This window comes from Sciurus carolinensis, chromosome 6, assembly GCF_902686445.1.
Source record: "Sciurus carolinensis chromosome 6, mSciCar1.2, whole genome shotgun sequence".
NCBI classification, from domain to species: Eukaryota; Metazoa; Chordata; class Mammalia; order Rodentia; family Sciuridae; genus Sciurus; species Sciurus carolinensis.
The window spans coordinates 105,958,006-105,976,484 of NC_062218.1; the positions used below are offsets into that span (position 1 = coordinate 105,958,006).

Below are 18,479 nucleotides of genomic sequence, written 5' to 3' on the forward strand. Positions count from 1 at the left end.
AACAGGTCCCCTAGGTTCTCTCAGTATAAGCAGTTTTCTCCAGATGTAGAAATCTTTACCTCTTTAATTGACTGGTAGGACAACCAATCTGTCTTCTTTTCTCCTCCCCTCTCACTCTGAAAGGAGTTCAGTTGGAAACACGTTGCCTCCGAGGTCATATGTCCTGTCCTAATGAGGGACTCGACTCTTATCCAGGATTACAGAGTGCTCAAATTTGGGTAGGGTCCTTGGACTCAGGCTCTTGTTTCTGAGGAAGGTATCATGAAACACTTTACTAATTTAGAAATAGACATTATCTGCTCAAATCTGCCACCTTGACAGGATCCTGAAGGATGGAAGCTAGATTGGTGTGGTATATGAAGTCTAGCGTGAGCCTGAACAACTGGTTTTATGTGTCACCAGAACCTGCCAGTATATAAATGAGCTGTGGCTCACGAGTTCTGCCTTACAGCACCAGCTGAGCGATGCCCGGAGCAGACCTGTAGCCGCCTTACATCATCTCCAACATGAAGACAGTCACGGTGCCAGTGCTTCTGACCCTGGCTCTTTGCCTCATTCAAGGTGAGTAATTTGCATGCAATCTAAGCCTCTTGCCACACGTCTCAAAGCCCTGGGGAAGGGACTTTTCTCCCCCCCCTTGCCAAGAAATACTTATATACATAATTCTGAAGTATCTTGCCAGATACAGAGTTTTAAAAATTTAAATACATGGATTTATAACTATGTTGTCATCTTTAGAACTAGCAAGTAGTTTAAAAACATCTTAATTTTTATCCATGAGAAATTCTACTCTACTAGTTCTGAAAAGAGAGTAGATTCTACTGCAGCTTTCCCTCACCAAGCTTATCAATTCATTCTACATATCTATGTTAGATATTTAAAACTTTTTGCAAGTAATATATATTAATTCTATACATATAAATAAAATATTAAAAAAGCAAAATTCTATGATCTATTCTCATATTAAAGCAAAGTGCATTGTAGCTTATTTTATTTCTGTGTTTTCAAATTCTAAATGGATTCAAAGTATTACTCCTAAAATGTGAAGGATTTTTTGTGTGAGCTAAAAGGTGGATTTTTGACTTTGCTATTTTATTGTGAAGGGGATACAGATTTCCTAGATTCAGTTTGTTCTGAATCATTACATTTTTGGAAATAGAACTTCAGAAATAAAGTGAGATCATTATACACAAATTATGCCCACTTTCCTAAAATGAATGTATGGGTGCAAGATAGTTAATGAGGGATGTAATAGTCTATGATTTTAATTAATCTTCCTTTTATCATATCTTTAATGCTTGCATCAGTAGTAAGTAGGCAGAGTTGCTAGAATTTAGAAAATGCAATTTTAGGTGTATATGTGATGAACTTCATGATATATTATGTTTCTAAATTATATTAAGAGGGATATGACATCCTTGGAGTTTATTATATTACAATTTATAATCAGAGACTGCCATATTTTATTCTGAAATGATCTTTTGGAAATTAGATATTTTGAACGAGTCAGAAAGCATATGAGTATTATTTCCCAGAGAATTGCAGCTTTCTGAGTGACTAGACCTTCATGGGTATACATGCTAAATTCCTGGTGCCACTACACTCATTTTATTTGCTGTGATAAATCTTAACATGTTCAAAAATAATTTGTGATTTTACAACATAGTGTTATTAAAGCAATCAAAACACTGTATGGAGTGAATCATTTGTTTTATTTACTGTTTTACATTCCCTTAACTTTGATTTCTGCCTTTTCGCCCCAGATGCTGCCAGTGAAGATGCAAATCAGGTTAGTCTTGCTTTTTCTCATTGAATCCATTCCAAGATGCCTAAAGAAATATGGTTTGTGGCCAAAACCTTCGTGTTAGTAACACCAACATTATGCAGATAGGTAGTGAGAACTTTGGTTAAAAACACAGTTAACAGATTTTTAGGAATCAAGACATAAATCCTTCTGCCTTATCTTTCTCATTCTTGCTCACATACTCACACAACCAATATATTAACAATGATGAATGTCCATAAGAGACAATCTACTATGCTAAAGAAGTGCTTTAAAAATCCCATGAACAAATACAAAATAAATCAACCAAGACACCTTCCTGTTGTTCCACTTAGCAGCTGAACAAGCCATAATACAACACACGAAAAGCTAAAATGTTTCCACAATCATTGTGCAAAACAGGTTGTCTGTATCTTGTTTATAGTCAGTGTATATATTCTATCCAATAAATATTTATTGAGCATCTATTATGTGTCAGACCCTGTTTGAAATGCTGGGAATATTCTAAAGTAAACAAAATAGTTGAAAACCCTGCCCTTCTGACTTGTATTTTAGTAAAAAGATGATTTAACTAAATTAGTAAAATATAATAGTACATTAAATAATGATTATTGCTAGGAAAAAAAATAAAGCAGGATGCAGGATAAGAATTCCAGGGAATGGAGGTGGTATCACTTCTCACTGGAATAGTCAGGGACCTTCTCACTGGAAAGACTGGAACAAGAATCTGAAGGTCCATGAGGAGGTGAGCTGTGAAGATTTTTGGAACTTCTAACAGAATAGGCAGAAGCACCCATGATGGCAGAGGCCCTGATACAGGAAGAGGATGCTGAACCAACCAGGGAGGGTCTTTTCTTTGAGAAATAAAATAACCATTTTCTATCGAAATAATTTTTTTTAACTCTTGGAAAGACACAAGGGTCAACACTCCTCCACACACACATTGTTATGCATGCCATTAATTGAACATTAAAAATGGTGTTATGTACATAACAAAATTTACCAAATTGCTCAAAGGCCATAAATATTAAAATAATAAAAAAGTGAAATGATTCTACTGTACATTGAAATTCTTTGAACTATAATTACTTTCTTGCTGCATTTTACTGAAAAAAATTATTTTTTAAAGAGTCTTCTCACAGGAATATCCCAGGGAATTTCATCATAGTCTCTGTTTGATCTAAGTTTGCCGATTAAGGAGAGGTCCAGAAAACACAGTAGAGTAGGGGAAAAGGCTTGATTTGGCAGAACCAGAGAGCATGCTCAGTTGGATATCTTACATTGGAAAAAAGAAGAATGTAGTATAAATTTCTCTGAGCACCAAGTCAGCATTTTCTTTGCTAGAATCCATGAGAATAGGTGATGATTGAGAATTTTGCACTGAATATTTTTCATATTGTTACATTCCATTTCATTGAATATTGTTTTAAAAATATAGGTTTAGCCACTTCTTATCAGCATAGAAGACAAGAAACACACAAAGAGGTAATCATTTCTTCGGATATGGTCACAGAAAGAATACTATGGATGATTCTATAAATGTTGTTTTCCAAGTTCAGTTGCTAGAGATCTTTCTAGCATCATAAAAGCATGCTGAATGTCAAAAAACATGAGTCAGAACAGCATGGAAAAGCACACTAGCATTCTGAATGGCTCTTAAGCATATGCTTAAATTTGTCAACATGGAAGGGTTTCTGTGAAGTCAAAGCAAATGTGTTAGTGCTCTGATACCCAGAGAGGGTGATGCCAGCTCTTGGAGGGCTGTGATGGACAATGCAAGACAAGAGTTAGGCCACAGCAAAAGAGGCAAAGAGCAGTTGACCCAAGATGGCTGCAGACATGGAGAAATCAAGGACAGCAACGGTAACAAAAGAAAAGTGAGCTGAGACAGGCAGTCATACTGCAAGCCAGTAGTGACTAGAAAGTCATATCCTTACCTCAGAGGACTTCTTGGTCTAGATCTTCTCCTGTTTCAACCTTTTGTATCATGACAATCCAGAGACAATACAACTTCTGCATTCAATTTACAGGATCTTTCCCTATGACAATGGAGAATAATGGATTAATTCCATGACTCAGAAAAATAATATTGAGCATCTTCTTAAGTAATTAAAACTTTGAGCAAGTTCTTTGATCTACTCTCTTAACCTTTGATGCCCATTTGTAAAAAAATAAAATAAAATAAAATAAAAGTGAGTCTTTCTAGGAACTTAGCTGTCATCTAATTGTGACATGGTAGGTGTTCAATTCAGAATTTATCTGGATTGATGCTGAACATTTATGATTGACCACTAACAATTACTTAGAGTTTAATTCCGGTATTATTATGTCCTTGCTCTATACATTTTCTCTATGATCAAGCTCGTAAGGGATAAATTTCTATTATAAAGACAAAAGGATCTTCTCTCATCCTGTTGCCATGTGTTTAGGATGTTTCAGAACCACTTCTATCTGGCAAATGAGGCAGTAACTTGCAAAGTTGGCATAAAATACTACACAATCAGAAACCAGACACAGATCTCAAGATGCCCGAACATTAATCTATAGTCAGAAATTACCACTATGCTACTCTGACAATATCACTGGGTGGTGATAATAATTTTAGGAGTTATTTTAACAGGTCACCCTTAGTAAATTTCCCACATCTATACTCTGATATTTTTTATTGTTCTTTACCATTAATCATTCTGTAAATGCTTCCAACTGCCTATCATACTTCAGAGGCTAGATTAGGTACATTATTGTCCATTAGACCTTAAGCACTATTCTAGAAAGGATATTTCTATGTAATTTGTTACTGTATTTAGCACCTGGAAAAATACAATAATTTCATAATAAGTGATTATTGACTGAAGTATTATAAAGATATGGGAGGTTCAATAGAATTCTATAGTCAGTACTTTGGATAAAGTTGTCAAAGTAGGAGCAAAGATTTTATTTTCTGAAACAAGCATTGTGAAGTAAATTTTCTTTGACAAAATAAAAATAAAATAAAATTTTATATACCAAAGGCCTGATCTGAAGACCTAGTAAGCTTTCTAAGCCAATAGGGAATATTAACATTTTAAGTCAGTACTTTATGACAGCACTAATGCACCACTGATTTTTTTTTTTTTTTTGTACCAGGGATTGAACCCAGGGGCACTTCACTACTGAGTCACATTCCCAGCCCTTTTCGTATTTTATGAATTGCTCAGGGCCTCCCTAAATTGCTGAGGCTGACTTTGCACTCATGGGTCTCCTGCCTCAGCTTCCAGAGCACCTAGGGAACCAGTGATTTTTAAGCTCCTAAAAAGATTGAGTGACATATACAGCAGGCCTTTAACAAGACATTTTGAACTAATAAGTGAGAAGAAAGAACCATCACTTTTAAAGACGATTCTACTGTCATTTTCCCACCAACTCTAACATGCAAAATGTTTTTCACTTTCCTCTCTAAATTTGGGATAGTGCGAGCTTTGGTATTTAAAGAAGAACAGCTCATAGCACAATAGGTCTTCAAGGATGTTGCACAGAAGAATCAAGGAGTGGTAATGGAAAATGTTCTGAGTGAGACAGATAGACAAACAGACAGCAGGGGCAGGTTTTGAGACTGGAACATTACTTCCATAGACTCGCAAGCTTTTATTCTTGTGGTGGTGACAGAATTGATGTTATTGATGATGTCAGTTGTGGGGTTATGGGGTGGGAGTGGAGGTAATTTTAAGAAAATAATATGAATTTGAAACCAAAGAATTACTAAGCCTCTTTCACAACCTTGGGAGGAGGATTCTGCACCTTCGACTTTTTTTTTGGTACCAGATATGAAATCCAGGGGCACTTAACTACTGTGACACATCCCTAGCCCTTTTTAATACTTTATTTAGAGACAGGGTCTCAGGGTCTCTCTGAGTTGCTTAGAGCGTTGCTAAGTTGCTGAGGCTGGCTTTGAACTGGTGATCCTCCTGCCTCAGCCTCAGGAGCAGCTGGGATTATAGGCATGCGCCACCACACCCAGTCACCAACTTTATTAACTTTAAAGTAATCTTTGCAAGTTCTAATAAGTATAATGACCAGAACCATACTAATACTAATACTAATACTACTAATAATAATGAATTAAAGTTTTCTTATTGAATATTTTGTATCAGATATTCTTCAAAGACTTTACAAACTCACAAAATTTAATCTTCCCACAATTTATAAAATGTGTATATTTATATCTCCTATTTTATTTTATTTTTATCTTGAGACAGAGTCTTTCTAAGTTGCTGAGGGCCTTGCTAAGTTGCTGGGGCTGGCTTTGAACTCACGATCCTCCTGCCTCAGCCTCCCCAGATGCTGGGATTACAGGCATGTGCCACTGCACCCAGCATCCTTATTTTAGATAGGATAACTAAATCTTTGAAAGTTAATTTACTAAGGCTATTGAGGTCATAAATGACAGTCATGAAATATTAGCTTGGTTTTGTTTTAACTCCAAGACACTTATTCTACCTATTTCACTAACTGTATCAAATAAATGCTCATTAGGTGAACTTTCTATCTTCCACAGGCAAGCCAAAGTCATTATTTTTGTTTGTGCTATTTGAATCAACTGATTGAATGGTTTCTGTTCAGGGGCTAGTAATCATTAAACTCTACTTTCCAAAGAAGTTTTTCTTAAAGAAAGTTTTGTTTTGACAAGGTTTCAGTGAATTCAACCCCTACTTTCTTTTTTTTAGGAAACATGCAGTGGATTTCAAGCCTTGATGAAAAATGGGAAATTGTTCTGTCCTCAGGATAAAATACTTCTTCAAAGCCCTGATGGAAAAATGCTCATCAACAAATGTGTCACATGCAAAATGATACTGTGAGTAAAGTTCCTCTTTCTTTCAAGTTTTCATGGTACGTACTATTCTCTGAATTAGTGAATGTGTTTTTTTTTTCTTTCAAATGCATTTTTTTCCCCTAAAACTTAATGGCTAAATAAAAATGCTCAGCAAACCCTTGGATAATTGACATACACCTAGAATGACTTCAATAATCACTCAAATGGGATCCCAAAGGCATTTCAGAAGACCTGGTTATTAATATCTTATATAGTACACTATAGTCGTCTTCTAATGAAGTAGTTGAGTTTTGATTTAAAAAAAAAATGAAACAGAATTTAAGAAACAAAATTAGATTCCTTGGATCTATGAAGACCTAATGTTGTAGGAGGTGACCTTGAAGCTTCCTTTGAGTAAAATGCCAGACTTTCCTTGCAACTGCCAAGCAGGGAAGGATCTAAGCAGAATACAGAATTGGGATTCTGTGAGCTACCAGTGTCTTCAGACATTTTGGATCATGCTGGAATGAGTTGGACTAAAGAGCTGATTGCGGTTTACAGCTCCCTACAGCTCACAAAGAACTAGTATCCTGGAAGCTTACCAGGATGCTACGCAATGTTTCAGTGCCTGTCCAGTACTTCTGAACTTGATTCCCTTCTCTCCAGTGACTCCCCACAGGTGGAGCAGCTTTATCAACTGTAAACCCTCAGACCAAATTGTTCTAATTTTTGTTTTATAAGATGCTCTTTGAAATTTTCTTTCAGTGCTGGGATTTGAATCTAGGGCCTTGTGTTACCCCTGTGCTACAAGCACAGCCCCTAATTGTTTTTTTTTTTTTAACAAGGAGGCTATCTTCAATTTCTGACTGCCATCAGAATTTCAATACTGTTATTAAACCAATACTAAGCTTATCCATTTAAGATAATTATGTTATAATTGGCTTTAAAAATGCCAGGTTGGTATGTGTCAGGGGCTTTAATTTGACATATCCAATAATATTGGGATAATGAAGCTTTGATAATATGTGCTATTCTTAAGGCAGGAGGAGATTTGGTGGCAGGAGGAGATTTAGTAGCCAGGAGTTGGGGGCATCAGAAATCTAAGGCAGGTGAAATAATTTTTTCTTTTGCCCTTGAAAACTGAATGTAAACCAGCAGGTATATTATTTACTATGAAGTTTCTTGTTTGTTACCTTTTTTTTTTTTTTTTTTTCTACCAGAGATTGAACCTAGTAGTGTTTAACCACTGAGTTACATCTCCAACACTTTTTTATATTTTATTTAGAGACAGGATCTCACTCTGTTGCTTAGGGACTCACTAAATTGCTGAGGCTGGCTTTGAACTTGTGATCCTCCTGCCTCCCAAGCCACTGGGATTACAGGTGTGCCAAGATAGGAGGACCAAAAATATGAATTTTAATAGGAGACCAAAACTATGAACATAATTAACTTACTTAAAAATAATGTAAAACAAAGATAAAAAAATACCTTAAGACTTGCAAGACAGTTGATCACTTTGGAGTCACTCATTAAATTATTATTTTTATCACCTTATAATTGTGTTGGAATAAACTTGTTGTCTTAACTGGAAAGAAGGAAATGGTACAACGTATGAAAATTATCTTCAGATTACTCCTGGACCAGGTTGAATTGCTCTGTAGGGTCTAGGAAATAGAATTGGGATTGATATAGATAATTAGATTTTTGATTCAATGTAAATATCAACTTATAAAGATTTCATTCAAATAATGACACAGATAGCTTTTTATGGTTGGTGAACTTCTGGCTGTTTTAAGTATTCAAGGAAGGCAGTCAGCTATATTTAAAGGCAGAGGTCCTTGCCTATAATAGTGCATATTTGAGATATTTTTTCAGCATTTGGGGTACATTTGTGCTTTTCTACCTATTTCTGGATATAGCCCCACTTATGATGTGTAGGATTGAGCTGAGAAGAACAATCAAAATTAAGTTTACCATGTAAGTTTTTACTCTTCAAATTTGGGTAAGCAATGTCTAAATGATGCTATTCCTTGTTTTCTTCTAGGGAAAAAGAAGCAAAATCCCAGAAAAGAGCTGAGCGTTTAGCAAAAGTCACTAGAGCCACTGCTTCATCAGAGGTGAGACTATCAGGAGTCAGCCTGTCATAGGTACTTTGGGGATGATGTTTGACCCTAATTAGAGCTTTCTGTTTACTTCCTAATTACTAGGTTATACCTGTCGTGAAGCCAAATACTTGGAAGGGAGGGAACCTGGCTTAGTCCAGGGGTGGGCTAAATATCTGGTACATCTTGTCTACAGGCCCAACCCATGACCCAACTCCCTAGAAGCATTTTGAGCACTGACAGGTGCTGAGTTGGAGTAAGCCAGGGTGGTGTGTGTCTTCTGGATCATTTCTCATACCTCCTGTCCTGCCTACCACCCGAGAGAGCCTTTCTGGTCCTATGGAACTAAGATCCAATTCCAGAATTCTTACTATGTAACTTGGGCACTTTATGTATCTTTGGTTCTCATTTCCTTTTAATCTGTGAAATGAGTCATGTTTTAAATGAGAAATTTGAGTTTTAAAAGTTGTACAGTGTTTAACACGTATTGGCAGGTCCTTGGCTCATTCTATTTCCTGTCTCTTTTCTTCTTTTGTATCCTATTAATCTTTTCTAATACCTTGAGGATTTCCTAATTACACTTAAGATTGCTTATTTGTGTCTATTTTGTCAATAGAGACTCAGGTTAATATTTTGATTTAGAAAAATGTTCAGCGATAAAAAATAAATTGAGTAGTTAGAGGAAAGAAACTGTATAGATTTAGGTTACTACACAGTCATGTCATGTGATAAGTATATTTTTATTTATACAAACATTTTATTTTTAGAAAATTCAAAAATAAAATTAAAAAATAAAAGAGATGGGACCATATATCAGTGTGAATTTTGGTCTACATCTCACAATTAGTTGGCAAAACTGGGGCTGTCACCAACTATCCTAACTATACACATCACCTCCAGATATCCGGTGTGGCTTCTTCTTCAATTTTTTCTTTCTCTTTATCCTCTCCTGGCCCTGACACATAATTAAAATAAGAAGTCTGTGCAGGCACACCCTAATTACTTATAACATCTGTGGTCAACCAAGTTACCATCCTCCTTGGCTGTATATTACTCAGCAATGTCTGAGAATCTCAACCTCCACAATAAACATGGTCCATTAAGTTCTTGTCCTGGGTTTAGTCAGTCTCACTTTTAAAACCATAACACCACCACCACACAACTGGTCAACATCTGCAAATCCTTTATGTGTGACAAAAGAGATATGACTTATGGTACAAAAATCTGTTGGGGCCAGAAGTGGTTAGTAACAACTTTTAAATCTGACTTTTTCATATCCCAAGAGAGGTCACTCTGTAAGATCCAGTCTCTTCTTCCTGTCATATATCTATATATTTATATATCTGATGAACATATGGTGTTTAAAAATCATAAAACACAAAGGACAAAAACCAAACAAACATACACACATACACACACACACACACACACACACACACACACACATACTCCAGTCTTAACAAATCTATTTTTAAAATATTACTAGTAAGATGTTTATATCTGTAGAAATGATTTTTGAATTTTAATCAAATAAAAGTATTAAGAAATAAAATGACAGAATTCTCTCTCATAATTTTTTTTTGCCTGAGTTTTGATTTTTAACTCCAGATAAATTACTTACAACTATTTGGTTCTCTACTTAAGGAAACTACTTACTTATAAGCCAAAGTGGTTAATATTTGGCTAGGTACCTTTCTAATAATTTGCCTAGATATTAAATTATTTTGTGCAATTGCACTGGTTTTGTTGGTGTTTTTCTCTCCACTATAAAAGAGAACAACCTCTGAGAATGAGGTGCTTTACCTTTTCAAGAATGTTCCACTTACAGACATCCTCTCTCCATCTTCATCCTTGATTTTTTCTTCATCAATATATCATCTATTCACCTCCCAACTCTAATAGTCACTCCATAAATAAGTTTTCTTGGTGCTGCCTTCAAAGTATATTCCAAACTGGACTCCTTTTCACAATTTCTATTTCTGCCACACCAGTTCAGAATCCATAATTTCTGAACTCCAGCGTCTAATCCCTGTGGAGATTTTCTGTTTTTAATTGATGTGTTTGTTTTTTTAATGTTTCATATGATTCAGGTTGCCAATGTTATGGGATATTAAGTTTATATGAGTGTAGGAGTATTTTTAACTTCTTTTTCTTTTCAAGTTGGTTCATTGCTTTAATAACTAGTAAGGAAAGTTCCGTTTCTTTATTCTTGTAATTAAAACTTGACTAACAGATATGTTGTTTCCATGTGGATAAGAAATAAAAAATTACTAAGTTCATAAAAAAAATTCCATTTGAATTTGGGAACTCAATATGATTAGAGATAAAAAGAATTTGTAAATTAATTTAGATAAAATTGACTTTTTATGATATTAACTTGTCCAACTCAAGAATATAGAATAGTTTGTCATTAATTTGTATAATTTCTATGTATTTTAGGAAATTTTCAAAATAGTCTCCACAGAAATTTTTATAATTTTTGTTAAGGTTTAGAAAATTTATAATTTCTTTTCATCGTATTTCTATATGGTTACTACTTATATAGACAAATTCTATTGATTTAGGAGGTTGATCTTAGACAACTATGTGGTATCTTTTGTTAATTTGGGTGGCTTATTGATTATAGTGGGGTGTTTTTTTTGGTAGTTGATAACAACATCAGTATAAAATAGGTGTTTTATCATTTTCTTTCAATATTACTGCTCCTGTATTTCCCTTTTTCCTTATATCATTGACAAGGATCTATGTCTGAAAGGTTAAACAGTAGTGATGATAATGAAAATCAAACTGCTCTCCCTTCTCCTCATATTGAAGGAAGCATCTCTAAAGTTTCTCCATTAATTATAATATTTATAGTGAAAATATTGTATATACATTTTAGAAAGTTTCAGAAGCCCTTTGTGTTCTTAGTTTTGCTAAATATGTGCTGGTCATTACCAAACCAAATGCCTTTTCTGCAACTATTAAAATAATCTGATATTTCTCCTGTCAATATAATAAATTTCTGGATAGATTTCCTGATATTAAACTATAATTGTTCTCTTAGGGTAAATCATAATTAGTCATAACATATTTTTGATATACTGTTGGATTTCGATATTATAGTTAGAAATTTGACAGTTATGTTTATAATTAAAGTGAGTCTATAACTTTCTATTTTAATTATTCTTATTGGCTTATAAATATCTATAAAATACCCTTGAGGTACAGCACTTCAAGTGATGGCTGAAGGAGGAGGCTAGCAAATACAACCATATGTCTAAACAAAACTGGCCAAAACAACCATGTCAGAACTCTGAGAATTAACAAGCAGACTATGCCAATCTGAGAAGAATTTATGTTTGAAATACTGCTGAACTTTAGATAAGAAGGATGGGAGTCCAAGATGTTCTTGCTTAGGAATATCTGCATCTCACCCTTCCTCAGTTGGTTTTAAGGTTCTGTGCAGGGCAAGCCATGAGCATCAGCAAGTGAACTGAAGTTCTGAAGGAAGCTTGCCCAATCTAGAGTAATGGGCAGCTACCATACCCAGAGATTGCCATGGTAGAAGTGACAATCTCACCAAGAGTAGGGAAGGTGGCCCAAGTCTGCAGACATGGTTGAGATGGAGTCTTCACACACAGGCGTCAGAGACTCAAAGGCCCAAGCAAATCACAAATTCCTGGCCAACCATAAGCCTGTGCACATGCCCTCAAAAGACACAAACTATCCCTGTAGAAAGCAAATGCTGGAATAAGTGTAATGAATGGCCTGAACTTTACATGTTCTCTTCATGTACAAAGGTCTATCTACAGAGGATGAAGTTCTTCTTAGGTTGAGGTAGTTGAGCACAAACTGTCAAATCATTGACTGACTACTAAACTATGAAGACATAGGGTGAAAAACCTAGAAGCCAGGCTTACAAAATAAAATTGAGTATTTTCTTAGCAGACATATCAGCAGCTACAGATTACAGGAAAAATAAGGTTTCAAAAGATTTAGTGTAGTGAAAGAAACTAAAACCTAACAACTTAATTAATTATTCAAAATAAACTTTAGAAGGAGAAATCCTAATCTTGAGTTCCTACATTATCTAATATGTCCAATTTCAATAAAAATTATGAATAATGCAAAGTAATAAGACTGTATTACCCAGATTCAGACAATAGCAGGCATGCTAACAGATGCCTGATAGCAGTACCAGAAACAGAGGAGAGATAAAAAGGGATAGAAATATTATCTGAAAGAAGAGTGACCAAAATTATCCCAAATTTGTTGAAAAAAATTAACCTGAACATTCAAGAAGTTCAACAAGTCCCAGACTCAGTAAATATAGAGACCCACACTATTCCCATTGATTGCACTGTCTGAATTACAAAGACAAAGAGAAAAATTTTCATGGAGAAATAAAAATAACACATTCTATATACAGATTTCAAATAAAAACTGAATTCTCATGCAAAATAACAAGGACAACAAGACAAAGTAATGATGTGCTCAAAGTACTCAAAGTAAAGAAAATTAACCAAGATTCCCTATCTTTCAAAACTCTACTACAAACATTAGGGCAAAATAAAGGTATTCCTATATCAGTGAAATGAGATATTATGTTGCAAACATAACTGCCTTACAAACAGTAATAAATGAGATCATTTAGCTTACAGCCAACCTCTACCAGATGGCATCTTGGACCTACAGAAGGAAATGAAAAACAACAAAAATGATGAAAATATGGGTTAGTACAAAGTACTCTGTAAATAATTTTTTTCTTATTTTTCTTGATTTCTTTTACAGATTTTATATTGCTAAGAGGAACAACTATAATGCTGTTTCATTGGGTATATAGATATGAAGTAGAGCCATATTAGGAATAAATTTATATATTTTACCAATTTTGAATTAAATATCAATCTAAAATAGATTGTGATAAATTAGTATTCATATTGCAATTACTAGAGTAACTACCAAAAATATAAACATATCTAATAAATATATAAGGTTAGCAGAAACAATAACAAGGCACACTAAAAATGTTTAACCTAAAAGAATGCTGTAGAAGATAGAGAAGCAAAAACAACAAGAGTAGTTTTAAGGCAAATATAAAATGTAAATGCATCCAAATAAATGAATGTATCAAATGTAAATGGTTGAAGCCTACCAATTAAAAGGCAAAGATTGGTAATTGTTATAAAAGTGTACAAGCTGTCCCAATAGACACAAAAAGTTGAAAAGATAAAAAAGTCAGAAGGGTAAAATAAATAATATGCCAAATGCAAGTGTCAGAAGGCAGAATATGCTATAAAAATATCAGATGAAAGAGACATTAAAACACATAATGTTATTAGAGACAAATAGGAACATTTCATAATTTTAGAAATACATGTTACAAATATATATATATATATATATATATATATATATATACACATCTAATAATAGTGGCTCACAATTTAGAAGAAAAAAAAATGCTGTCAAACCAGAAATAGAGAATTTAACAAAAGTAGTTGGAAATTTCAATTCTCTATTCTCAAAAATTGCTGGACCTATTAGATAAATATGGTCAAAGATGTAGAATATTTTAACAATACTATCAACTAAGTCAACCTAAACTGAAATTTAGAAAATATTCCTCCAATGATTGAAAAAATGGGCATTTCTTTCAAGTTGCAGAAGAAAATTCAAGATATTTTATATACATCTCCACATATTTTTGTTAACTATCACATATACATGTCTATGATACAAACATATCTCAAATTTGAAAGATTTAAATTAATACAAATATGTTCTTTTGTAACAACAACATAATTGAATTAAAAATCAGCATGTAAAATAAATTACAAAAATATCCCCAAATATTTGGATATTATGCAGTGTTTTTCTAAATAACTAATGGACCAAAGAAACAGAAATGAGAAAAATGAGATAATAATTTGTACTGAATGAAAAACAAAAACAAAAACAAAATAAGAGCAACAATTCAGGAGATAGGATTTATCTAAAGCAGTATCTACAGTTTTAAATGTCTAAGCCAGAAAAGAAGGAAGGACTCAAAGTCATAATTTAAATATCCACTTTCAAAAACTAAGAAAAAGAGAGTGAACTAATTCAAAGTATGCAGAAAAAAGGGCATATAAAATTAAAGACAAAATTAATAAAGTACAAAGAAGTATTAGAAATTACTAGTAAAAAAGAAGTTGGTTCTTTAAAAAGATGAACAAAGTCACACACACACATACACACAAAACTCTTTAGCTAAATTGATCAAGGCAAAAAGAGAGAAGACAAAAATTGCCAATCAGTAATTAAATAGTAGGCATCAAGAAATGCCCTGGAGAAATTATCAAGATTGAAAATGGAGTATTATAAACAATACTATGCCATCAAATTAGTTGCTTGGATAACATGGAAAAAATTTTAAGAAATAAGTTCTTAAAAACTGATCAAGAAGAAATAGAAAATCAGAATAGACCAAAGCAAGTAAAGAACTTGAATTAGTAATAAATCAAAGGAAAGCCCAAGCCCAGAGGACTTAATGGGTGATTCCATCAAATACTGACAAGAAACAATACCAGTTCTTCAGAGACACATTCAGGAAACAGAGAAGGAGAAGATCCTTCCCAGCTCATTCCATGAAGTCAACTTTATTCTAAGACAAAATTCAGATGAAGATATCATGAGAACAGAAACCTCCTGAAAATATCCCTCATAAACATAGACAGGGAAATTTAGCAAATTAAATTCAATGTGAGAAGAATAAAACCAAAATCAAGTGGAAATTTGTTTTAACAAGAAATCTGTTAGTTTAATACACCATATTGATAGAATAAAGGGCAAAACCATATGATCATGACAATAAATGTTGAAATATGATTTGGCAAAACCTAAGACTCATATAAGATTAAAAATTCACATACTTGTAGAAGTAAACTTTCTTTGATAAAGATCATCTGTGAAAATCTATAACTGACATCATACTTAATGGTCAGACAATGAATGCTTTTGCCCTTAAAGACTGAGAAGAGAGTAGAGTGGTTTACTTTTAGCACTTCTATTCAACATTGAATTGAGATTCTATCCAGTATAAGGCAAAATTACTTAATTAAATAGTACTTGGAAATAAGTATTTTTAATTGCAGAAAAGTGATATTATATAGAGTTCTATGAATCCCTAAAAAAGAAAGTCACTAGAACTAATAAATGAGTTTAGTAAGGCTTCTGTGTATAAAATCAAAATTTCAAAGTCAATTGTATTTCTATATCCTACCAAGGAAAAATGCCAAGATTAAATTATTAATTCTACTTCTAATAGACTAAAATACAGAGAAGTAAATTTAACAAAGTAAGTGCAAGGCTTATATTATGAGAGATGTGAATTACTTCAGTATCATCATGCACCACATTATAATGTTTGGATCACTGATCGACTGTATATATCACAGTGATCCCTTAAGATCATAATGAAGCTGAAAAGTTTCTATCACTTTTATCTTTAGTGATATCACGTCACTAACATGATTATAGTGATTAATAACGTCATAGCACAATACATCATTCATGTTTGTGGTGGTATGGTGTAAACAAACCTGCAGTTGTAGAAAAGTCATATAAATTATGCATATATAATTATGTGCAGTTTACAATATTTAATTGACAAGTATGTTACTGCTTTACAAATTTAATATACCTGATTTTTTTATCATTATTTTAGAGTATAATCCTTCTACTTATGAAAAGAGGCTAGTATAAAACAGCATGCCCTGCTACACAGGCAGCAAACTCACACATTTCATTTTGACCATGGCTTCTGATTGCTTCATTTTCTCTATGCTTGATTTAAGCTTCTGTTGTTTTGTTCATCATGGCCCCAGGAGCAATAGGCTGTGCTATAAAATGTGTGTAGCACAGATTAGGTGGGTAATAGATTGTACTCTCTAGGTTTGTGTAATTATATGCTGGTGTTCTCACAATGATGAAATCACCTAATGGTGCATTTCTCAGAACATCCTGTCATTAAGTGATACATGACTGTAAATGGTGAGGTACTCCATCTTCAGAGATGGAAAAGTAATATTGTTGGGATTTCAATTCTTCCAAAACCTAAAAATTCAATATATATTTATGAAGATCCAGGTAGGTTTTTAAAAATAGAAACTGATAGATTAATCCTAGTACTTGTATAAAAATGTTAGGACACTTAGTAAATGAATTCAAAACTTACTGTAAAGCAATTGTGCCCAATGATGTGTTATTGTTAAAAGTAAAGCCATTAAGATCAATGGAACACAATTGAGATTCCTTCTCTTAATGATCGGTTAATATGTGTGCAACATGTCAACATAACTAAATGCTAGGAAAACTGACTTGTACATAATAAAAGGCTTAGATCCCTACCTTATGTTTCATTTTAAACATGAATTTACCATGTCACCCATCAAATTCAGTCCTAGGAACCCAGTGAAGTTTCTGAAATGTAAGTCCACCCATAGACATGTGACTACTGTAGCAAGTTTTTTTAAAAAATTATTGAAAAATTATCATTATATGTAACAATGGAATTCATTGGCACATATGTGTGTAAGCACACAGTGTAACAATTTAATTTGGTCAGTTTCATTTCCTAGTACCTTCCCTTTCCCTCTCCTCCCTCCCTTCGTCCCCTTCCTCTACTCTATTGGTCTTCCTTCTATTTTTGTGAGATCCCCCATACCATTTTTTTTTCTCCTTTTAACTTCAACATATGAGAGAAAATATACAACCCTTGAATTTCTGAGTTTGGCTTATTTACCTTAACATAATGTTCTCAAGTGTAGTTCAAAACTGAAATCAATTCAAATGTCCGAATGTCCACTAGAGAATGGATAAAATGAAGTATAGTTATGCAACGTAATATGATTCTGCAATAAAAAGGAATGTGCTTCTGACCTTTGTAGAATAGAAATGACTTTTAGAAACATATTGCAAAGTGAAATAATCTAAAATTAAATAATTACATTTTCTGATTTAATTTATATAAAATGTCTAGAAAATGCAAATCTATAGAGTCAGAAAGAATTTCTATGGTTGCCTAAGGCAGGAGGCGGGAGTTGGGAGTATTTATAGATGGCACAGGGGGATTTCTTGGGGTAATGGAAATAGTCTAAAACTGGGTTCTGGTGGTGGATGTACAACTCTGTAAGTATACTCAAAATTATTGAATTGTATACTTAAAATGTGTGAACTTTATGGTTTGTGCATAATACATGGATAAAGCAATTTAAAATTTTATTTATACTTTGATTTTGGAATAACTTGTAAATTGTCATTATTAGATATATTTTTTTTAAAACTTCAGAAAAATAGATTAGGGAGTATTCCAGACTTGGTCATGTTACAGAGGGAATATCTCAGATCAGTATATCATTTGAATTAATACTTATTGATCTATTGAAATTTTCTCTTCCTTATTACGCCATCAGAATTTTATACATTTTTGTGGCCACATATTCATTTTGGTTTTCAGACGTATTAACATAATAGCTCTAACATGCTGTCATTGTATTTATACTTCAATTTTATACAGTTATTTTCAGTTATCATTTCATATTTTCTTTCTTTCCATCTGGGTGTGTGTGTGTGTGTGTGTGTGTGTGCATGTGTGTGTGCATGTGTGTGTGCGTGCGCATGCCTGCATGTGTGTGCTGGGTACTGGATACCGAATCTAGAGTGCTTTAAAACTGAGCTACATCCTCAGCCCTTTTTAGTGTTTCTTTGGAGTCAGGGTCTTGCTGTTGCTTGAGGCTGGACTCAGACTTGGAATCTTCCTGCCTCAGCCTCCACAATAGCT

At 33.6% G+C, this 18,479-nt stretch overlaps 1 protein-coding gene across 1 annotated transcript in view; it reads left to right on the forward strand.

Annotated features, from left to right (window-relative positions):
* The first annotated feature begins 430 nt into the window (after nucleotides 1-430).
* Spink5 (serine peptidase inhibitor Kazal type 5) overlaps nucleotides 431-18,479 on the forward strand; it is a 68,969-nt gene continuing 50,920 nt past the window's right edge. The window contains 4 exon segments of the mRNA XM_047555991.1: nucleotides 431-561; nucleotides 1,764-1,789; nucleotides 6,487-6,614; nucleotides 8,617-8,689. Coding sequence (XP_047411947.1) covers nucleotides 507-561; nucleotides 1,764-1,789; nucleotides 6,487-6,614; nucleotides 8,617-8,689 — 282 coding nt within the window. The 5' untranslated portion in view covers nucleotides 431-506.